General features: G+C 36.4%; 1 protein-coding gene across 1 annotated transcript; it reads left to right on the top strand.

The window, feature by feature from the left end:
- The first annotated feature begins 409 nt into the window (after positions 1 to 409).
- LOC121425699 (alpha-centractin) lies at positions 410 to 24426 on the top strand. Its single transcript, XM_041621869.1, has 10 exons — positions 410 to 550; positions 9478 to 9542; positions 11715 to 11829; positions 13644 to 13730; positions 14645 to 14769; positions 15979 to 16195; positions 18016 to 18108; positions 18884 to 19120; positions 19792 to 19832; positions 20484 to 24426. The coding sequence occupies exons 1-10, from the start codon at positions 506 to 508 to the stop codon at positions 20584 to 20586; spliced, it is 1128 nt and encodes a 375-aa protein (XP_041477803.1). The 5' UTR covers positions 410 to 505; the 3' UTR covers positions 20587 to 24426.
- Positions 24427 to 24778: the final 352 nt, after the last annotated feature.

Here is a 24778-nt window from a genome sequence, read left to right as displayed (position 1 = left end):
TTTGTATTAAAATTAGATCTAAAAAAGGAGATTTATCAAAATTTTGAGCATATTTGAAGGAATATCATATAAAAGAATTAAGGTATATCGCAGTATTAACCATCCTCGTAATGGCCCCATAGTTTTTAGGCTTTCAAAGGGGGAAAATGAAAACATTTCATTGTTAGCAATCAACTTGACTTTGTCGTTTTATCCTGAGTTCTTGAATATTTAGTTTTAATTCAATTTTCTCATAAATATGAATAGATAGTTAATCTACAAATCTTTTCTAAAGACGGGCCTAAACAATGTTACAATAAAATAACACCCCAGCTGAAATAATATCTGCGCCCATATTAAGAGCTAACTTTAGTCATTATTCAGTTAGCTCATAATATTGTACGAAAAGAAAATAGCCGATAAATTTCAATTGTAACTGCATGCACGCACTGGATCGACCATCTGTGATGGTTAATTCATAATTGATCGTTTTCCTGAGTTGGGCGTGTGAGATACATCCCTAAATATGTCTTATGATGTTATTGCAAATCAACCAGTCGTTATTGATAATGTAAGTTTGATTTGGCGACAAGATTTTCATTAAGCTACTACAATGTTCCATGTAGATTATGATGAAATGTTAAGTTTTGACTTTATTCTGCGACTTCTTTCCTCGCTGGGCTGAGTCGGTGACACATTGTTGACCGGGCGGTTGAGCGTAATGAATGTGAGACAGACTGCAATGTCACCAGTGTGTCTGTGCCTGTGCAGTATGCATGTGTACATTGACTGTATTGCTGAATTTTTCGAAATGAGAGATACAGATCGAGTGATTTACTTGTACTAATGATTGTGAATGACTAAACCCTAACACTCAAATCTGATTAAAATGATTAAGGCATAGACAGCTGGCAGCGGTCTGTTTCGACATGTTCGAGGATTTTTTAAAAACATTTTTATTTTTTTATCTCTCCTCGCTATCGACGTATCGTGCAGCCACCATAGGGGACTTACAATGCGAAATCCCCTGTCGGGGCTCTTCGATTTTTTGTCTTTAATGAATGAATCGCGACTGACAAAAAATCTGATGCTATAACGTTGTGTGTAACTAGCGTGCCTCGCCTCTGTACTCAGTGCAGGTGTGAATGCGTGGGGGGGCACTCAGTATATAGTGCATAGTGGGTATGTGCCGTGGAGGGGACCCCCATTTTCACACCCAAATTTCCGTTCCAAGGCATAGAATTTTTGTCTTATTGAGGAAAAAAAACAAAGAAAGCCGCTCCAATGCATAGCATTTTGTTTTTATCGAGAAAAAAGAAGGAAGAAATCCGCTCCAAAGCTTCGCATATTTTTCGTTACGCCGTTCCGGTCGCATTGATCTGCTGCAATTTTGGTGAAAAGCGGCCGCGGAGCGCTGTCAGACCATCATCTCTGCGCGAGCGCACCCAGCGGAGGCCACGCTAGGTGCATCATGCACGCTAGACAGGAATAACCGTCGTTTCTGGGGATTTATTCAACAATTTCTGACATTTTACTGTAATCCCCATTCACCGACGGTAAAGTGTCCGTGTGGGCTCCCATTTGTTATAACACCAGCACTTTTGTCCGACCAGAGTCCAAAGTTTGGGGTTATATAACACATCGAGGTTACAATCTAAGGATATGTAAACTACAAATTGAAAATATTTAATTATTCAATTTTAAAATACTTTAAACGATATAGATGAAAATGCATGAAAATTATACTTTACCAATGTTTAGTTGGGAAAAGCACAGCTAAATCGATCCAAATTAAGGCAGCCAAACTATGAAATATTTACAAACGAACGGAGAGGGCGTCAACAATTTACGAATGTGATATCGATATTGCATTCCACCAGCAGACCTCCAAGGCAATAATACGATACACTACACGAAGACAAATGATAATAGTTATAATCGCGATATATCGAGACATTAACGATAATGACGTCATTCAAGATGGCAACTTGCAAGAAAAACCGTCAGGTCAGGAGAAAATGTCTTAGATGACAGATTTATCAATCATCCAGTGGATTTTTTTTCAATAACTCCGGTCCAAGGTATGCAATTACTTAAGTTATTTATATTTCCCTGATAATTAAACTAGAAATTTCGCTAAAAAAACAGTTTTAAATCGCGATCTATAACGCTAGTTCACTATACGTTGTCTGTAGCCCACGGGCCCCTAACTCTTCAGTCTATGTATGGTGAGTGGAGCCAACGTAGTTCAGCGGAACAACCAAAATACAGAGACTGAAGCTTTTGGTCTACATGCACGCCTGCATGTTCCATTGGGGTGCATACTCACACACTGGCGATCCATTCCAAGGACCCCCGTTTTCACAAAATTGTAGTTCAGAAGCCCGTTCCGAGGACCCTCCTTTTTACATTAAGCCTGCTCCAAGGCCCCCGTTTTTTGTCTCGCCCGCGGCACACCCTACCACTTTTTTGGTCGAGTGCCCCCCCCCCCCGGGTGTGAATGCAGTTGGAAAACACTTCGTCCATCGGAAAGGACGCAAATGTTGGTCCCGTGTATAGGAGAGTCACAACCTATACACGTTAAAACCAATACACTATTCGTCAAAGAGTAGGGTGTTCACTAGACAGCTGGCAGCCGTCTGTTTCAAGGAGTTTTAAACATTTTTTTTATTTTTTAAATTTCTCCTCGTACACAGACGGCTCGCTATTGTGCAGCCACCATTAGGAGACTTACAATGCAAAATCCCCCCGTCGGGGCTCTTCAATTTTTGTCTGTAATGAAGCAAACTTCTGTAAATGAATCCGACCAAAATGCAAATTAGTATCCCCTCTTGGCATTAATTGCCATAAAACGGGGAAAAAATCAAGTTAAAAGGAACAAAAACAGTGACTTACCTCGCCTGTCGCGCAACTTCAATTCCTGTTTTATCCGAACTTAATACATAAACATATGGCCATTGAGACCCCTGTACAGACCACGCTAGAACTTCGGTCTCTGTATTTGGTGAGTGAAGCCAATGGAGTTCAGCTGAACAACCAACATAACAGAGACCAAAGCTTTTGGTCTAGGTGTTCACCCGGTGTATTGCACCTGCCGGTCCCGGCAAAATTCAGGTCAAGTCAATCTTGACGTTCATATGCCATAATAATCAATATAATGATTGTGGGCATTAACGGAAAGACAAGACAAGACTATCAAACTTTTGAAAATTAACGTGACCAAAATGCAAATTAATATTCCCTCTGACTCGGCATTAATTAATTGCCTAAAAAACTGGGAAATATCAAGTTAATAGGAACAAAAATAGTGAGTTACCTCAGCTGTCGCGCACCTCCACTTCTCTATTTTATCCAAACTTAATACATAAACATATGGCCATTGAGTTCCCTATACAGATCACGCTAGAACTTCGGTCTCTGTATTTGGTGAGTGGAGCCAACAGAGTTCAGCGGAACAACCAACATAACAGAGATCAAAGCTTTTGGTCTAATTAAGGCATATCTGGCCATGGCAGCTGTCTCAGTGTCTGTTTCAAGGAGTTTTTTTTTACATTTTAAGAATTTATTTATTTCTCTTGTACTCGTGTGGAGCGTTGTGGCCCAGTGGATAAGTCTTCTGACTTTGAAACAGAGGGTCGTGGGCTCGAGTCCCAGCCACGGCGTAATTTCCTTCAGCAAGAAATTTATCCACATTGTGCTGCACTCGACCCAGGTGAGGTGAATGGGTACCCGGCAGGATTAATTCCTTGAATGCATGAGCGCTGAGAGGCAGCTCGAGCTAAAGCCGGGGTAATAATAATAATAACAACGCGCCTCGGAATAGAATATTTCTAGATAGATGGCGCTATATAAATGCCTATTATTATTATTAGTCGTAAACAGACGGCTCGCAATGAAACGTGCAGCTGCCATTAACATTAGGCGGTAAACAATGCAAAATCCCCCCAACGAGGCTCATCAATTTTTGTCTTTATTTCATAAAAATATATAAAAAGAACTGTGCCAAATAAAGATAATCATTCCTTAAGTTTTTGACCTGAAATGCACCAAAACAGGAAAAAATAAACTTAAAAGTGGAAAAAACAGTGACTTACTTCAGCCTGGTTTATCCGAACTTAATACATAAACATATGGCCATTGAGTCCCTATACAGATAGAGTTAGAACTTCGGTCTCTGTAATTGATGAGTGCATGGAGCCAACAGAGTTCAGTGGAACAAGCAATAAAACAGAGACCCAAGCTTTTGGTCTAATTAAAGTGATCATTTCACTTTGTTCTGATTTAAAAAATTCTCATTTTGGTTCTTGAAAATGGGCTAAACATTAGGCTTATAGTGTAAAAATACCATCCCAAAAGTTTCAAAGTATTATATATACAGGATCAATTTTAAAACCTTGGAGATGTAAACCAAAGTTTGAAAATAATTGGGAGTTGGTTTCAATGACTATGTGTAGAGAGCGAATCTGTGCAACACAACACAGATGAACACAGCATGACCTACATACAGTGTATACAAGGTATACAAGGTATACAGTGTATACAAGGTATACACTGAATGTACAGTGCAGCTAATAGCGTGTGTATAGGAGATACACACAGCAGAAGGCAGTCAACATAGCCAACGGACTTTTTGAATTGGAGAAAACTGGTCATAAGCTGAGCCTGTCTACTAGACGGTTCTCAAAATCAAGCTAATAAATTGCTACTTGTATCTAAATTAGAGTTTTTCATCCTATATTGAAGTCTGTTTCAGGGTTTTTGAGGACAAATACAGGCACTCATACACATGTTTCGTCTCAGTTTGAGAATTTTTTAAATCACCTGCTTACAAAGTTAAACGATCCCTTTAAGCCATATCCAGGGAGCTCCAGCCCGCTTCACGGGCTGGAGCCCAAGACTCGTCTGTGAAATTAAATATAAGGCAGACATGGGTACTCTCCAAATGGGGTAGAATGGGGTCGCAATAGCACTCCAAATAAAGGGGGAAAAAATTAATCACCTCGGTTATATGGATGAAGGTTTATCCTGACACTGAATCCTGACATCGAGGCACAAACTGGGCCCTCAAAAAAGGAAAAGTTAGCCCTCTATGTCGAGTTCGTTTTTGGTATCAATCGGCCATTTTGTTTTCAATTTTGAAAGAAGGAGAATGAACGAGACAGAACTTTTCCTTTTATTGAGGGTCCAGTTTGTGCCTCGATGTCAGGATTCTGTGTCACAATATTAGACCTTCATCCATATAATCGAGGTAAGTGCATGATTTATTTTTCCCCCTTTTATTTGAGGTGCTATTGCGACCCCATTCTCCCCCATTTTGAAGAATATTGCTTAATATTACACAGATGAGTCCTGGGCTCCCTGGGTTAATTAAGGCAGTGAGCCATTGTGCAGCACTCAATCAGAATTTTGGTTGTCTCTTAAGACTATTTTTACTAAAAGTTTAGGTAGGCCTTGACTACATTTTCCAGAGCAAAACAATGTTAAGCCAAAAATCAAATGAAAATAATAGGATTAACGCATCTGTGTCATTATAAGCATGATCAGGGTCAAAAACCTGTCACAAGGCGAGAGAGTCCCTCGCCTTGTGAAGTTCTGACTCGGTCTAATGTAACGTTAAAGTTGTTAGACTAAGACAAACCCTTATAATATATATGTAATTGCAGATTACTTTCAAATTGAATTGAAACTTAGATCTAGTGAGTGATTGTATTAGGCCTACCAACGGCCAACCAGCCCTGTTTACCAAACGCGCCCATTATTCATACGCTCAAAACCTTGCAACATAATACAGAGGAAATAGGAATATGATGTAAAATAATCAAAAACACATTTTCAGTCTTCATATTCTCAAAATAATAAGAATATTGTAAGAACAGCTCATATCAGTGATTGTGTTGTTTTTCAGAAAGAAATCACATTCAGTAATATGATACCATTTTCAAGTGACCAACATATTTCATATACAAAGAGGGGTGCAACTGTAAGCTGATATTGTAAAAAGAAAAAAAAAGATCTTGGCAACATTGTTTACGTATATTATAAATGTTGTAGGTATTTGTGTATTTATGGTGACAGTTTGTTGAATTGTATGAGAATAGATCTATTGTGTTTGATATAAAGGGATTCATGATATGGTAATCCACTACTTCATGTACATACTATTACTAACCCAGATATGTAGGCCTACATGCAAACAAAGGAAAGACAAAGTGACAAAAGTTCAAACTGTCTAACTTAGATAAAGTATCAATACCTGAAGTGAAGAACTGAAAATAGTACAGGAGCTCAACCCCATTGTCACCTTGCTAGTCTTCTTCCTCAGCCTGCAGTCTGTACCTGTGAAAGTACACAATGCAAAATTAGAAATTAACATATTAATGTTTTGTAATTTATCAATTTCATTCCTTTATGATTTTCAAAGAAAAAAGGTGTTACCACCTTGTAAGGATATAATGAAAGCTGTCATTTAAAACTTGCTTCTTAAACTTTGCTGGCATCTTAAAAAAATGATACCATTTTCAAGTGACCAACATATTTCATATACAAAGAGGGGTGCAATTGTAAGCTGATATTGTAAAAAGAAAAAAAAAAGATCTTGGCAACATTGTTTACGTATATTATAAATGTTGTAGGTATTTGTGTATTTATGGTTAAGAAGTTATTACATTTATAGATGAATATCGGAATATCGACTGTTTCTACTAATTTTATCTTAATTTCATGCTTTGGTGCTTCAAGGAAAAGTGTGACTCATATGATATATAATAATTTTCAGTTCAAAATGTCAAAGATGATAATTTTGCAACACATTAATGTTTCAACTTAAATTTCAACCAGAAACTCTTTGTAAGTTTAGAGACATGCTAGCAACCATCAGAGCTGCTAATAAGTCGGATTTTATTTTTAAGGGGAAAGTGACACCAAGTAGATTATTTCCATCAAAATAGGATTTTTGAAACATGTAAGAATGATGTTTTTTGGTATGTTTTTCCAAATTTTAAAGAAAACTAGGATTATAAACTAAAAAAAATTGAGATAGAAAGAAGTAAGGAGTAGGATTTTTTTCACATTGAAGATTCGCAGCTCTGCATCTATGACCATTTTTGGATTTTATCGTCATGCTGATGTGTTTCAAGAACATTTCCAGACTCAGAATATTTTTAGGAAGATATAGATTAAATTCGCAACATTGATCAATATGATCAAGCTTCACCACAAACTCTTAAAGGTGTATAACCTTTTCAGCAAAGATTAAGATATATATGTAAACTTACTAGTACTTGAAAAAAGGAACATGTTATAGTACATGTACCTTTTTCAAAGGGGGGGGCAGGACTCAAATTATATTTTGATGGGGTTATGCCTCCAGAAACCCTGAAATGGGGGTCTAAGGAACTGACCACAAGAGTAAAAAAGGTAAAACAAGGCCATCTTTGGAACTAAATATATACCAAGCAGTGTGAAAAACAGGGTTTAAGGAACAAGATCGCAGTATAGTAGGTACGGAACATGCTAGTAATGTGCATAAGTGCACGAGCGATGCATGTAGCTTTTAGCGGAGAAAATAGTGAAGCCTTGCGTACAGCTCTCACATGCGGTGCTCGCACTGGGCAAGTTTGGCAGGGCTAGGGAACTGAGGTGTTTCGTAAAGGGGGTCTTGTGAGCGGGATGGGGCGGCTTCTGAATGGAACTTTTGTCATCCGGAGTATCCAGAGATCTGAAAATTCGGTCTGAAAAAGGGGGCATCAAAGCGACACATCCCAGTACCGCCAATATGTGAGTGCCCCTCCCCCCCCCCCGGCAGGGCCCCCTTGCATAAAAGCTTCTACATGTATCATGGTAACTTTGCAATCCAATGGCAACTTTCATTGAGTCCTTGCTTTTGATTGGCTGATTAGCATTGTTACTATGGTAGATACCATTGGATGGCAAAGTTACAATGATGATAATATTTTTTATGCAACAGGACCCAGACCTAGAATGCCAAGAGAGCTCAACCCAATTGTCACCTTGCTAGTCTTCTTCCTCAGCCTGCAGTCTGTACCTGTGAAAGTACACAATGCAAAATTAGAAATTAACATATTAATGTTTTGTAATTCATCAATTTCATTCCTTTATGATTTTCAAAGAAAAAAGGTGTTACCACCTTGTAAGGATATAATGAAAGCTGTCATTTAAAACTTGCTTCTTAAACTTTGCTGGCATCTTAAAAAAAGGGCCTCTTTTAACGTATCATTGAATTTACATGAAAAAATTTTCAAAGAAAAAAGGTGTTATGATTTTCAAAGAAAAAAGGTGTTACCACCTTGTAAGGATATAATGAAAGCTGTCATTTAAAACTTGCTTTTTAAACTTTGCTGGCATCTTAAAAAAAGGGCCTCTGTTAACGTATCATTGAATTTACATGAAAAGATACCAATGTAATTAACTATCTTTTAACTTTTAAGATTCGAACTTTATAAATAAGAACTTCAAAGCCATGTGATGCATGTCCTCAACAATATCTTCAGGATTTAAAATTCCAAAACCGGATTATTGGCAATTAGTCTTCAAATAATCTGTCATCTTTATTCTTCAATGCCACCACATACTTCTTTCACATGTCCAACACTTCATCATGTGCTGGAGCAGTTGTGTTTACTTCACATGCAGACAGTCTTTCAAAAAAGACCTTTGCTTGAGCTAGTCTTTTGCACGTTCAGACCTCATCACCTGATCAAGGGCAAATTTAGTTGCTTTGGTGCACCGGGAAGAATCCTTGTGAAATTGACTGTTCCTTGCGAGAAAGTTTTGCTGCGAGTTGAGAGAGTACATGTGGGTAGTACCTGTCTGAACATCATTCGACTCGGTGCATTTCTGGTACAATGCAGTGTGCACATGATGTTCATGGTTCTCTTTAGGTTGAATAAATTGTCACTGCATGCACCGCCAAATAAAAACCACATACTGTATTAACAAGATGAGCAATAATTTGTTTTCCTATTTTTTTTTAATAGAGTGCTGAAAAAAGAAGTCTGGCATTTCAAGTTTTCCCATTTGTTCCTGGATTGTCCATTTTCAATTCACATAAGTATGAGTAATGGTAATGATAATAGGCATTTATATAGCGCCATCTATCTAGAAATATTCTATTCCGAGGCGCGTTTTTATTATTATTACCCCGGCTTTAGCTCGAGCTGCCTCTCAGCGCACATGCATGCAAGGAATTAATCCTGCCGGGTACCCATTCACCCATGAGTACCGAAGTCCAAGCACGATTTGCACTCATTTGGGATAATTTTGCTGGCACTTGTCGGCTTGGCTTCATTCGGGTCATCAGCGCGGCCTTCGGCTCCCAGGAATCTGGCTGGTTTACTTCTCTGAGCTACATGTAGCCATGCTGGCATTGGCAATCTTGCTTGGTAGCATTTGTTTGTTTTTATTACTCAAATCATTTATTGTTCAGCACTAAAACTGTAACAAAATATACAATAATTACAATCCTTATTTTGATTGCAGGGCTCTGGCGTTGTCAAGGCGGGATTCGCTGGTGACCAAATTCCAAAATATCACTTTCCAAACTTGTAAGTAACTAATTATAACTTTTAAAATGTTCATACAAAATTCTCATTACATGCAAATCTATACCAAAAGAGTGAGATGTTGAACTTGAAGAGAAAAATAATGAATTGAACATTAATTTTTAATAAACAGAACTTGTATCAAGGTAATTAAATCTCATTTTCAGCCTGAAAATTATGAATAGAGTCATTGGAATTTATAAGTAAATGGATGTCAAGTAAATATGAAGAATGTAGTTACATTATATTACAAAGATATGTAATATAGTGTGAATTCAATTATTCAGAAAAATTAGTTAAAGTTAATTATTTTCAGACTGAGCATTGGTTTTGATTACATTGAAACATGCCTTGTTCATTATAATGTCATGTTATATTCATTATTTTTGTCTACAAATATAAAATGTCTGGGATTTTTTACACCTTTTCATAGTGATAATTCAACCTTTGGTAATAAAGCTTGGGCTTCAAATGATTATAACCTGTATCCAGTCAAGTGATACTTGAAGATACATTGAAATACTAAAAGACTAAAGAGCATTGAGCTTGCTCACCATGTGTTTAAAATGTCAATAAAGTTTCATGCATTATATCATGTGACAATGAGTCATGACTGTTTACTCTTTCAGACATTTTGAAACACTTTACAGTTCACTAGTCTTAAAGAAATTGATGATGCTATGATGTTCATTTAAAGGAAACCAAAACCCAAAAAGAGAAGCAATCTTATTGGAAAGAATAAAATTAGAGGAACAATTTTTAAAAAGTTTCATCAAAATCGGTTATGAAGTAAGCAAGTTATGGACGTTTTAGTCTTGTACTTTCTATGGGGATCCTCAAATAGGCACATGTTTCAAAATGGCTGATTTGGTGGACAACTCTCCATTTGTTTTGTACACAAATTTTCAGATTTTCCTAATTTTTTTCAAATCGCATCTTGCCTCCTGAGTACAACATATGTCATGGGAAAATATAATTCAGACCACCCCTCCCCTCCAAATTTCCCCTTTATTTTAGATATTTCACATTATCTCCTCCTGGCCTTAACATATATGTTAAGGCCAGGAGGAGATAATGTGAGATATCTAAAATAAAGGGAAAATTTTTAGGGGAGGGGTTTGGGGGTATCAAACAAATTTAGGGGGCTTTGAACCCCTCTATCCACCCCCTGCATATACAGTCCTTCACGTTTATAATTTCGTGGAGCTCAATAAATCGCTCTCCATATTTTTTTGAGGAGCTCAATTGAGCTCCTCAGAATCGCTCTCCGTGAGGAGCTCAAATCGATTCATTACAATGATGTATGATAAATTGTAGATTTTTCTTAACATTGTATATATGCAATAGCTGTGTTAGCTATTAATTAATCTGTGGTGAAGCTAAGCCTGTGTCACGTCAATACGTTTACAAGATGTCGTACACGCTCCTAAAAAAAAAAAAAGAAATTGCTAAAATTTCACATTTTACATCTTTAAATCCATGAAATGGCCTTCTTTTTTCAATAATTCCTTGAAATTACTTTGATTTAGTTGAAAACTATCAGAAAAATGAAGAATATTTACCACTTTCCCAACTCTGATTTGAACTTACCTCGGTAAATATTGTAGTCCCACATGTAGACTTCCATGGTGTTGCCATGAAAATCTACATATGAGACTACATGGGACTGCAATATTTACCGAGATTAAATTAAAATCAGAGTCGGGAAAGAGATGAATATTCTTATATTTCTTATATTTTTCTGATGTATTTTAACTAAATCAAAGGAATTATGGAAAAAAGAAGGCTATTTCATGAATTTAAAGATGTGAAATGTGAAATTTTAGCATTTTTTTTTCATTTTTTTTTTTTTTGAGGAGCGCGATTTTTTGCTCTCCTTATTTTTTTTAAGGAGCGCCGGCGCGATCGCGCTCCTCAAAAATGAAGTTCTGCATATATATGCTAATGTCTGCTGAGCAGGCACCTTGCCCCTCCTCAGACTGCACTCTCAAATTTCTACTAAGGGATTTATCATTAAAATGGGGGTCTTGGTCCCCATTGCACTTGCAGTGAAACTCACTCTATAGCTATATAGTGTCCTGTCATTGCTATGTTAGTCTTCCATTCTCACCAGTTCAGACGAAAGCATACATGTACTGATTATATAATTGTATAAGTTCTGGTTTATTTTTAAAGTGTTGGTCGACCAAAGCATGTACGTGTCATGGCAGGTGCCCTAGAGGGCGATATATTCATCGGTCCAAAGGCGGAGGAACATCGAGGACTTCTTAGTATCAAATACCCCATGGAGGTAAGTCAAAAACAGATTTGTTAATCAAAGCTTTGTTTAGATGTATGAATATCAGAGTTGCTAATTTTCCGGATTTTTTCCTTTGCAGAAAAATATTCCGGGAAAAAAAATCGATTGTCAAAGTGAAATCCGTAAAAATTTCCCCTCCAAATCTTGTCACGGAGTTCGCTACGGAGAGCGCAATTTCAATTTTGGATGGCCAATTTGCGCAGACGGAAAATTATTAGCGTTGTGCGCAGCATGAAGTTTAGCTGGTACTGTACTTGCACGGTACGCGCGAGCAATACATTGTAGCAGTTGCAAACGCCGCTCTATACCCTGCAGGGATATGGGTGTCAGCGCTATCCCAGTCGGGCGATTGCCCGGTAGAACCGCTCGAAGCACGGCCCGGTGTGGCTGCAATTGCCTGCTGCTGCGTGAGTGATTGGTTGTCTGCCGCGGGATTTCAGCTGAAAACCTATTTGCTACCATGAAATATGTGTTCTCTGGTGCGTATTCATCAATTCATATGTGTGAACTATCCATCATTTTGATAGAAATTGTGATTTATGGATTTTCAATAGTATAGGATTGTCTTGTTGATGAGTACAGTGAGTGAAAAAGGGCACCCCAGCTGCTACATACACCCGTCCCGAGTCGCACCCATTGGCCGCAGCATTAACCCGCAGCAGGTTAACCCGTACCGTAATGAGTACGGGTTACATGATTTTTTTTTTTGAGCACCTTTCTTGCCTATGATATGAAGTTTATTATGTCATTAATTATTTGTTATGTACTACTGTAGATTAATGATTTCAGCCCTCTAAAGAATAAGAAAACGTTCCAGCTTCAGGGGGCTTCGCCTTTGACCCCGCCAGGGGCCCTGGGCGGGCCCCTGGACCCCGGCCTGGGTTTTCAGGATTTTTTTGAGCTATCAGTTAGCATCTCTGGAATATGACTTTAAAAAATATTGATTAACCCACAGGTAGTTGTTATACTAGAACACAAGAGTCTTCTTTTACAGGTGATAAAATTGAAGATCTGCAAGTCATCAACAAAGGAAAAAAGAAAACCCATGGAATTATATTAAATTATATTAAAAGAAAATATATTTCAAATGTTCAAACAGATGTGTCAAAAGTTGATGCTGTGCTGTGAATTTTCTGCTTTGTCATGTGGCATGACATTGATGTTAAATGGAAAAAAAAATTGATTGATTGGAAAACCGCAGAAATGCAGTTTTTGTGGGCTGCCCAGCGTGGTGGAAGGTGCACTTAACTTTTGCTTGGATGGATGGATGTCTCTTGTCAACCATTTCACCACAAAAAGGTGAACCTGACCAAGAAAGCAAACTCCAAACGCCCTTCGCACCACACTTCCACGCACCCCATCAGTGTAGAAACGCCTTTGCGCAATGCCCTTATGCACACTACTAAGGGCGTTTCTGCGCGTGTGCAATGCACGTAAGTGTGGTGCTAAGGGCGTTCCCGCACTGACATGACATAGTGTTACCCATGCAAAGTGATGACAGAATATATGCATGTTAGTGACCTCATTTAAATATTCCTTCTGCATTTCTGGCAATAAGTGTGAATGTGAGTAGGGCCTACAGGTTTATATTTTCTGATTATAGCAAGAGTGAAACCCACAAATTGCAAAACTCTATTTATGATAATCTCTTTGTTTTAAGTTGAATCATACATGTATCTCGGTATTATAAGGAAAAAGATTGCTCATTCACATTTTTTTTGGGGGGTGGGGTTGGGGTGTTGTTTAATTAAATTTAACCTTTTATATCTGCTTGTGGTCTTATTTTCACTCGTTATTCTTTGCAGCATGGTATAGTTAAAGACTGGAATGATATGGAGAGGATATGGTCCTATATTTATTCAAAAGATCAACTACAGACATTTTCAGAAGAGGTGAGGTGCTTTAACTCATTCTTTTTCTTTTTTGTTTTGAATTTGTTTACATTTATGTGTTACTGAAGGCATCTTGATCTTGGAGAGCACAACCCTGTTACAAAGTTTAAATGAGATCACCTACCACCTGGGGCCCATTTCATAAAGAGCAACTGTTATGGTAACTTGATAGATACTTTGGAAACCTTGATTGTGATTGGCTGCTGAGTCCTGTTACCATGGTAGTTGCAATAATTGGAATATTACAACAGTTTTATTTAAAGTTCTTTTAATAGGAAAGGGCCCCTGGAAACTACAAACCACCTAGAATCAATTTATTTTTTTTTAAGAAGAGCCCAAGGGATTTTTGGTCCATAGCAATGTGCCTGCACTATACCAGGCCTTTGACATCTTTCTTTCAAACAATATTTTTACATCATTTGAGAATTTAGGTGTTACATGCAGCCCCAATGAGCTAAACTTGATTAGATGTTTGCTCTTTATGTCTAATATAAGGTCAATTTAACTTTTTGCATTTCTTTCCTGACCTTTGAGGGTAGACTTTTGCCGAGAATGGCAATTATTTTGGTTTGCATGTATTTAACATGTTGGAATAGTTGGGGAATGCTTATTGACATGAAGTGTGACATATCAACAAAACAACCAAGTAGTTATATGAATTATATTTTTCTCTTCAATAGAAGATGCTTTAAAATGATATTTAAAAAAAAAATCAAATAGTTCAGGAGGCAAAGAAAATTTATATCGTCTAATTGTCCATATTTTTGGCCATGTGCCAATAAAATAGATAGATGCATTGATAGCATTGGTAGCTTGAACATTTTTCGGGGCATCTTGCCTCATCAAATCTTCATTTCCTTAACCTCCTTTACTTTGTAACCTGTAATGTATTTCATTGTTCTTTCTTGATACAGCATCCAGTATTATTGACAGAAGCCCCTCTAAATCCCAGAAAGAATAGAGAGAAAGCAGCAGAAGTCTTCTTTGAAACATTCAATGTACCAGCTCTTTACATCTCAATGCAAGCCATTCTTAGTTTGTAAGTATTAAAGTAAAAATGTAATGGACAACAGTAACAGGAAAACAAATCAAAGGGAATTAAAGACGTGCACTTGATAATACAATTATGCAAGAGGCATGGGATGCTAGCTAAGTGGTTTTGCACCACATCTTGAATGCCCAAGTTGCCCCTAATTATACTGGAAGTAAAAATCTATCTACTTCTGTAGTCTGTACTTGTGTGACCAGCTCCTGCACAGAACTGTGTGTCAAATTAATTAAATTGAAATCATGTTGGTTCCACATGGATGTGAATGATACCAACTTGTTTCAAATCATATGTTACACATAATAATTATTATTTTTACTATTATTACAAATTATGTATCATATGTTTCAAATTATAAAGAATTATTACCAAATGAGTAGAATTTTTATTGTTATTTGATAACTTTGAAGATAGTACCAGTAACTTTTTATTATTTTTTAGTTTGAATTCATTCATGGCATATCCCTCTTTCCATGATAAATATATTTTTTGTATTTTGTGATGTATCCTTCATTATTGTCAATTTATTAACTGATGTGAATACATTCATCCCTCTATACGTATGTCCTTGATACGTGTAATTGGATTTTTAATTGCATCTTGTCATCAATCAAACAGATTGGATAAGATTGAATTTTCCTGATGCTGTAACTTTATTGAATAGACTGCTATGTTATTATCTATGGTGAAAGTTTAGAGCCCTGAGAGATGAATGCACTGGCATACGTACTATCGTTGCTTGGAAAAAGACCTATCAACCAGCAAAATGCCTATTTTGCGAATTACTAATTTTTCACCAGAATCGTTTTGTGCATGATTATTATTCATACATACAAACACGTATGGCTGGTCATTTTGTTTTGTATGATTCTGATTTTTTTTTGTATTGTAATCATAATTTTCATTTTTGTCTCGCCTGCATAGCAGAGCGAGACTATAGGCGCCGCTTTCCAACGGCGGCAGCGTCAACATCAACAGAGTGAATGAAATGTGGACATGGGTGTAGTTGACAAGTCTTAAGTCACCGTTCAAATGTCATTTATGGTCAATGAACGTGGTATTATGTCATATGAATGGGGTTTTTGTGAATGATTATTTTATAGTAGTTTTCAAAGTTAGCACTGCTGCTATATTAAATCGCGTAATGCAGGCGAGACTGCCAGAGGCGTTCCACTTGTTTATCTTCTTATAATTTCCTAGATATGCTACTGGTAGAACGACAGGTGTTGTATTAGATTCAGGAGATGGTGTTACGCATGCCGTACCCATCTATGAAGGTTTTACGCTTCCTCATTCAATCATGAGAGTAGATCTAGCCGGGAGAGATGTCACACGCTATCTGCGACTTCTACTCAGGAAAGAGGGCTTTGACTTCCATACGTCAGCTGAGCTAGAAATAGTCAAGTTCATCAAAGAGGTAAGACTCAAATTTTTCTTCCAAAGTCTTTCTCTGCAATAATAAACATTACTCTTTGTAGTTGAGGGAAACTTACATGACACTCACTTGCTTTTACCTAATTTTTTACTTATAATATTAACAAACCATCCATTTTGGTGAATCTACCAAGCTTGTTAACTACAAATCATGTCTGGCAACTGAATACATTTAATTATGTGTTTTAGCCAAAATTCATGAATATCTCATTATTTTTCGTTTTACTGATTAAAATCAATTTCATCTTATGGTAAAAAAAAAGGTTAAAAACTAATTAATACATAAGAAATTTAGAAAACAATAAAATACATAAGATACACATTTAGGTCAATTAGAGCAAAGTTTTTATTTTATGCATAAATTAGCATAATTAATTAGCAAAGATATATTTTGCAAAATTTGATCAAATAGTTTTGTAGATTATGCCATGGGTAATGCACGTGCCAATTTTTGTTGTGATTGCGCGATCAGTGGCCGAGATCATAAGGGGGGAGGCCTATTCAGCCCCCCTTCCCAGTCTTCTTAATTGTCAAAATAGCCCAGTCTATTTATGGTTGTAAACAATGTGTGCAGAATGGACCAACAAAAGTGACAGACATCATTGCTCTATTCCCCTTTGTCTTTTTGCAATAAAGTTACAAATGAATATAATTAAAGTGCAATAACATAGTTGCCTCCCTCAGCTCCCTTATCACTGTTTTTATGCCCCCGCAGACAGAGTATGGAGGGGGCATTAAGTGTTGCCCCCGTCCGTCCGTCCCCCCACTTGGTTTCTGCGCGATAACTCGAAAAATATTTAATGGATTTTTTAAAAACTTGGTGTGTAGGTAGATGACACCAAAATAGATGCTAAGTTCGCATTTGGAGTCCGCAGGTCAAAGGTCGCAGCTCATTAAATATGCGAGTTGGTTTCCGCGCGATAACTCTAAAAATATTCAATGGTTTTGAAAAAAATTTGGTGTGTAGGTAAATGACACCAAAATACAGGCTAAGTTTACATTTGGAGTCCACAGGTCACAGCTAATTAAATATCCAAGTTGGTTTCCGTGCAATAACTAACAAAATATTTAATGGATTAAAAAAAATTTGGTGTGTAGGTAGATGACACCAAAATACAGGCTGAGTTCGAATTCGGAATCTGCAGGTCAAAGGTCACAGCTCATTAAATATGCAAGTTGTTTTCCGCATGATAGCTTATGAAATATTTAATGGATTTAAAATAGTTTGGTGTGTAGGTAGATGACACCAAAATACAGGCTTGGTTTGAATTCGGAGTCTGCCGGTCAAAGGTCACAGCTCATTAAATATGCGAGTTGGTTCAAAGGTCTAAATTTGTTCATTTTATATACATATTGGTTTCTGCACGATATTAAGTTTAATCATATTGAATGAATTTCTGATCGCGTTAAGCTTGGGTATCTGTGTCCTTTCGACATGTCAAATTTCTATTATTAAACTAAGAGAACTAAAAATTGCCATAAATTAACACTTTCTCACCCAACTTTGAATTCATATTCATTTCATTTATTTATTACAAAAAAACTATACGTAAACCCCCCCCCAGAAAATCACAGAAATACAAATACAAAGTTGTTACATATAAAAAAACTAAATGTAGTTAAATAATGTAGGCGGGGTTATTAAATCAAAATATTGATATGCTCTTTCTATTTTTTTTTTTGTAGTTAAAATCAACTGAGAACATAGTTGGCCTTTCAAGAAACAAATTATTGTAGACAGAGGTAGAGGCATAGCACACAATGGTTTTAATAGTGTTCTCTCTATTACTTTTGATCATGTAGCAATCGTGTTACCTGTCAATAAATCCTCAGAAGGATGAGACTTCAGAAGCAGAAAAGACTGTATATACTCTACCAGACGGCAGCCATTTAGAGGTTAGTATATTTGCAATTCATTTGATTTCTGGCAGAGGCATAACTTTCCACTTGCAGTCAAGATTCCACCTAGCTTGTCCGAAGTCTTGTGTCTCCAGCAGCATTTTATTTCACTGAAAGGAATTTGCTTAAAACATACTGATTTCCTCAATTGTTTATTTTTCATGTGCATTTTAGTAATGGTAACTGCAATACATCATAATCATTTATTTCAGTCACTATTATTCTTGTTATGAAGGGTTAGCGACCCTCCTTCCAATTTTTCAGTCATGAGCATCCTCCTCGTTCAGACTAACATTACTACTTTCCTTCTTCACAATATACCTTGCCATGTAATATTGGACTTCATTTTCCCCTTATGTTATCCACTTCCATATCCCATTATTTTAATAATAATAATAATAATAATAATATAGGATATTTATATTGCGCACATATTCACCTTGTTAGGTGCTCAAGGCGCTCCTATATTACCCGGCTAAGCTAGGCGTTCATAGCGCACACAGCTTCTTAAGGAATTACTTCCTACCGGTACCCATTTACCTCACCTGGGTTGAGTGCAGCACATTGTGGATCAGTTTCTTGCTGAAGGAAATTAAGCCATGGCTGGGATTCGAACCCACGACCCTCTGTTTCAAAGTCCGAAGACTAATCCACTGGGCCACAACGCTCCACACAATGATTTTAATAGTGTTCTCTCTATTACTTAATGAATAATGTACATTTCAATACAAAAGACCAAAATGTTACAGAACAATTATTTTCTCATTCTCAGGTTGGTCAAGCCAAGTTCCGAGCACCCGAGCTTCTCTTCCGACCAGACCTCATAGGAGAGGAATGTGAAGGTCTTCATGAGGTCTTGACCTTTGCCATTGACAAGTCTGACATGGACCTAAGGAGAACGCTCTTCTCCAACATTGTCCTGTCTGGTGGCTCAACGCTCTTCAAAGGCTTTGGCGATCGTCTGCTAAGCGAGGTCAAAAATCTTGCCCCTAAAGATGTTAAAATTAGGGTAAGCTTTCATTTCATAAGATTTTCATTATTTACGATTGTTAAGAAGTATAAGTTTTGTACGTGTCACCAAAGTAGACAGAATTTGCATCTTAGAAAACTTCAAACTGGGAACTTCGTAATTATGCAGGTTGCTTATCAGTTTGAGAAGTGTTTTGTCTGTGTTAATCAAATCGATGAAGAAAAAACACCACATGGGTAATTGAAAGTAATGTACACACTTTAACAACAAATATAGAGTCCCCCCCCCCCCCCCCGATCTGATTCACTAGCTTGGCATGCTAAATACAGATAAAGGATAATATTTCATGTGTGCAGGGATATTTTTTTTTAAGAGGAAGAGAAAGGTAGTTTGATCTTTATCATTTGCATTGAGCCCATTTGAAAGTATAGGGGGTTTGAGATTACCAGGTTATTTTTCTCAAAAATCTTACACTACTAAAGAAGTAATAAAATAATGACAAATGTGACAGTGAGAAAAAGAAAAGAACATTTGGAAGTTGGCATTAAGATATGGTTTCAGATTCTATTGTTTAATTGTTTTGTATAGTTAGATAAGCAATAAAAAAAAACACATTGTTGTATTAACATTTTCTATAGTATGCATTGTGATAGGTGTGTATCTATGTAGATTTTTTTAATTAAACTTGTTTCTGGTAATAATTTGAACAGATTTCAGCTCCCCAAGAGAGGTTATACTCAACGTGGATAGGGTAAGTGTACATCTTTGTTATTTCTAGTTGAAATACTTCATAAACCTTTCTTAGAGAGATCATACTACAATGAAAATTGATTTGTAAAATATTGGCCCTAACACTTGGAAAATCTCTGGTATCCCACTCTGACCCATCCAGTATAATTATTTCATTTTTAATTTTGTTATAGTCATCCTCATCACCATAATCACCATCATCACCAAAGTCGCCATCATTACCATAATTATTATCATTACCATAATCATCATCAACCATCATCGTCATCACCACCACCACTTTCATCGTCATCACCACCGTCATCATCATCACCATCATCACCATCATCATTGTCACCATCATCATCATCATCACCATTATCATCATCACCATCATCATCATCATCGTCACCTTCATCATCATCACCATCATTGTCGCCTTCATCATCATCATCATCACCATCATCACGATCATCACCACCATCATCACCATCATCATCACCATCTTCATCACCACCATCATCATCACCATCACCATCATGACCACCATCATCACCATCATGGTCATCGCTCTTACTCCTTCATCATCATCGCCATAATCATCACCACAATCACCCTCCCACCTTCATCACCATGTAATTTATGTGTTCTCCCTGTTTAATTCACCATACAGAGGCTCTATCTTGGCTTCCCTGGATACCTTCAAGAAGATGTGGGTCTCCAAGAAAGAATACGATGATGAGGGAGTAAGAGCGATCCATCGGAAAACATTCTAGCAAGCTCGAACTGTGTAATATTATCACCAAGTAACTTTAACAGTAAAATAAGATACTTAATTACAGCTGTACAGTTATTACTAATTATGAATGAACAATTGTATGTGGATGGGGGGTGTGGCAGACTTTAGCTAGTGTAGATAAACACCGAGTTCCCTTATGTACAAAAAGGGAAACATATTCCATTGCTAGTGAAAATTGTAACCCTCAGGTAGTTGGTCACTTGCATTAGATCATGAAGGCCAGTTTTCACAAGGTTGGGTACTACATCGTGAATGGAATAATACTTGCCAATGTTGCATGTTATACCCAAACATACATTATGGAATAGCCCCCTTGCCTTGTGAATTGACACCAAAGGAATGTAGAAGAAACTATCTCATTTCAAAGAATTGGAAGAACTGGAAAAAGAGGGGTAGAATGGAAAAGAAATTTTGCATATCTTCTATTCAGCATTCCAAGAAATCTGCAAGTTTGAGTATCGCTGTATTCCGAGGTAACTTTGGGTTTTACTTGAGTCTTAGAATTTCCGTAGTCACCAGTTCTCCTAGTCCTAGCAGAAGTTTGCCACGCCCTGCACATGTATGCCTATGATAAATAGCCTACCGGTATACAGAGCTTTCTATTCAATGTTGATATCATTGTCCACTTCTATTTGACATGCATGCAGAGTGAAAGTGTGCTCCAGGCGGGAACATTCAGAAATAAAAACCTTCCTCGTGGAATTTTCCTTTGTACTTTCTTGTATTACTGCAGGATCTGGTTTATAATTGTGATAAAGAAAGTTATGCTATGTTATACAATTAGTCTCTTTTTTTAGTCATTATGTTATAGAAAATAATATGTAATATTTTAGTGGTACCATCCCAGTGTTAGCTGGGAGACAGAAAAAGATAATAGCGCATTTAATATCGAAATCATTTGTGTATGACATTCCACAGATTACCCTTTATGCACATTCAATGCTTTTCTTCTGCACCGATAAAGCCAAAAGCTTCTCAGAGAGATTTTTTTTTCTTTCTAACTTTTAAAATTTACAAACCTGCATGCTATAAAGAAATTATAAAGAATATAATAATGAATGTGCTATATATTTCTTACCCATTTCTTTTTTTTTTTTGAGAGGGGGGTCATTTCTTCTTTTTTTTCATTGTTTTTGTTAAAAATCCCATGAGCCAGGAGCATGTTTTCCTCTGTCAGTTCCCTATGACTAGTTGTATACCTGATACCAATGTATGTAGTGATGTAATGTGTGCTGTGGTCTTGTCTCCTTGAAATATATTTAACAGGGGCCAGTTAATACAAACAGATGCAATCAATGTTTTGTAATTGATCGTAACTTCTTTATGAAGACTATCACGGACTTCAGGACGTTGCAAGAAAATATTTGCAATCAATTTTAAGTTGCAAAATTACAAGTGATACAACAAATCAATTTATTCTTGTTGATGCAAGAAGAAGACCATTGATAAGTATTAAATTTGCAATTAATTGCAGCAAGACTTATGCTTGATTTTGGGACCTAATAATGACTTGCAATCAATTGCATGTTTCGTGCAACACCCCATTACAGTTACAATCGATGGTACAACTGATTGTATCTTTTATGTTACCGGACCAAGTATCACCAATTAATAGTGTTCCATATTTAATGCTTCATTCTTAAGATATGATTATATCTTTCACAGTATTCTGCGTCAATATAATATGATTTTATCACATATTTGTTCGTGAAAACCACTGACAAGATTCTTGATGAATTTCTCCCCCAAATTTGTAATTGATCAAAACCCATAACTAATCAAACAAACATCAGATCCACCATCAATTAATTTCCATTTCTTTTAAATAGACATTTTGAGTGTAAACTCTGATAACAAGAACTAGTAACAAATGTAGTTATTGTTTCTATTTTTAGTACCAATATCTTGTGCTGCATACTAGTTTTGGTTTCATTGCCCCATACCCAAACAAACAGATTTATTATTGTGGAATTAGCAAAAACTAAATGAAGGCATGTGCGTCAAAGCGTATGCCACTCTTAGGTGTATTGGTATTGAAAATTTGGAGTGGTTTGGTACAGTGTAGTCATGAATACATCAAAATTAAGCACCAGAAATATATGATGAATTGCATTATACTCCTAGGCGGAACGTATGTTATGTTGTAGGTGATAAAAAATTCCTGATTGTTATTTGTTGCTTCAACTGATCACCTGTATACTAAAAAAATTATGAGGAAGAAAAAAAAATCTCAGACACACCCTTTTTGTTAAAAAAAAGGAAATGAAAATAAAATATTGATATAATCTATTGGGCACAATATCACTGCATGTGAATGAAATTATGAAGGGCATGCAAAATGAGAGAGGCATTCAGCCAAATCAAACTTAAGGGCATCCACAGTCATGCCTTTAATGACCATGGATTACTTTGAGCCCTGTTTTTTATCTAGAACTTGGATAATGATTAGCAATCATGGCAAGTCTTCATAGAACATTTAGCATTATTTAATTTTAATTTATTATTTATTGTAAATACACTGTAAACTTTTATTTTTCTCTTTGATATGTTCCCTTTCTATTGATTCTTTGTTTTTATTTATGAAATATGTCTTATTTTAAGAATGAAAATTCAATAGATGAATTTAAAGATGTACAGAAATAACAAAGTTCTTTTTAAAACCTTTTATTTTACACCGGTTTTGTTTTTGTTTTGTTTGGGGAATCAAGGAATGAGTATTTGATTTGTAGTGATAATGATCACTGTTTTAGTTCATGAAAATTGCTGTTTAGTTTGTTAGTATCATGTTATTTGTAGTTGTCCTACCGAGTGATCCATTGTCTATTTTACTCTGTTGCTGAGAAAAGCATAAATTCTGGTGTCCAAACGGACTTAATACTCAACCCTACAATAAGTTGTATGCCTCTTAATACCATGTTTTGGTTGGTGACAACAATATTTGGTTTTGCTCTTTCTTTCTCAAGCTGAAATGAAGCTTACATAGAAGATTATTAACAAGTGCTTGTGTTGTCCTTTTTCATTCTTTTTAGGAGTGAAAAAAAAAACTTCCAGTGATTTTGAGTAATTTTATCGTCTGTATCTCAGCAAATTGATCACTCTTTATTGTGGGGGGGGGGTATCATGGAAACAAAATCTGTCAATGAGAGAAATACATGTAATGAATGTATTCTGTCCATCATATCACAAGTAATCTCTAATTGTTTAGAAAAGTCAAAATCTTTTTTCAAGGAGCTTGTCATGAAGTAAAATTCTATTATACTTGTTCATTTTTCTACCGTTGTTAAAGATATCTGTTTTAAGACGGCTCTTTCTGCAGTAGGCCAGAACTACAATTGTGTAAATGATTAATATTCTGATTTTTGAAATGCATTTACACATTATTTAACATAAGCTATTTCTATAATTTTTAATTTTCTCTTTTTGTTTATACTTTGTGACACTTCATACTTAAATTGTTGTCACTGATTGTGAACACATTTTAGAATATAACATATGAATCGCACCTTCCATTCCTGCATCTTGCTCATAGTAAACAGCTGAAGATACTTGCTTTATAGAATGTGCAGATGCGTTCCTTATGCATTATTTATTGACACGTGATGGGTTTTACCCCCAAAAGAAAATTTTTGATGGATCTGTTACTTGAGTTTTGAAGATACACCTTTGAGACTGTTACCAATCTAGTTGTATCCACTGTATAATACATGGATGGCATGTTTAAAATAGATCAACCCTGTAGAAAATGCATTACTGCTGAAAAATATTATTGATACTTCTGCAATTCTATGTAGTGTAAATAAAGAAGTAACTGTGACTCTGAATACCGGATCTTGTATGGTTTGGCATTTGCTGTCTTGTTAATGTGTGTTAAGGATGGATGAGGAAGAACAAAAAATCAAAGATAGGGTAATGAAATTGAATGGCAGATTGCTCTGAATGGAGAGATGGAGTGAATAACGTCAGAACATTATTGTGAGGGAAACTGTCAGTGGAGGATGATGATGATAGTCATGGAGATAATGTTGATTATATAATAATATATAATATTCCCTCTGCTGCTACAGTAAACTGCACTTCAGTGGCCAGCTTCAAGGTTGAGGTGCAGAAAATCCAACTGTTCTAAGACTGCGCTGAATGTTTTGAACCGCACGTAGAGTAGATCTTCCACA

This window comes from Lytechinus variegatus, chromosome 12, assembly GCF_018143015.1.
Source record: "Lytechinus variegatus isolate NC3 chromosome 12, Lvar_3.0, whole genome shotgun sequence".
Lineage (NCBI taxonomy): Eukaryota > Metazoa > Echinodermata > Echinoidea > Temnopleuroida > Toxopneustidae > Lytechinus > Lytechinus variegatus.
This window is presented reverse-complemented; position numbering and strand designations above follow the sequence as displayed.

Bases quoted from the DNA above. Each gene is read 5' to 3' on its own strand.
- LOC121425699 (XM_041621869.1), top strand. From the start codon at position 506: ATGTCTTATGATGTTATTGCAAATCAACCAGTCGTTATTGATAAT. The intron at 14,770-15,978 runs GTAAGTATTAAA...ATAATTTCCTAG, and splicing joins ATGCAAGCCATTCTTAGTTT to ATATGCTACTGGTAGAACGA. The intron at 18,109-18,883 runs GTTAGTATATTT...TCTCATTCTCAG, and splicing joins CAGACGGCAGCCATTTAGAG to GTTGGTCAAGCCAAGTTCCG.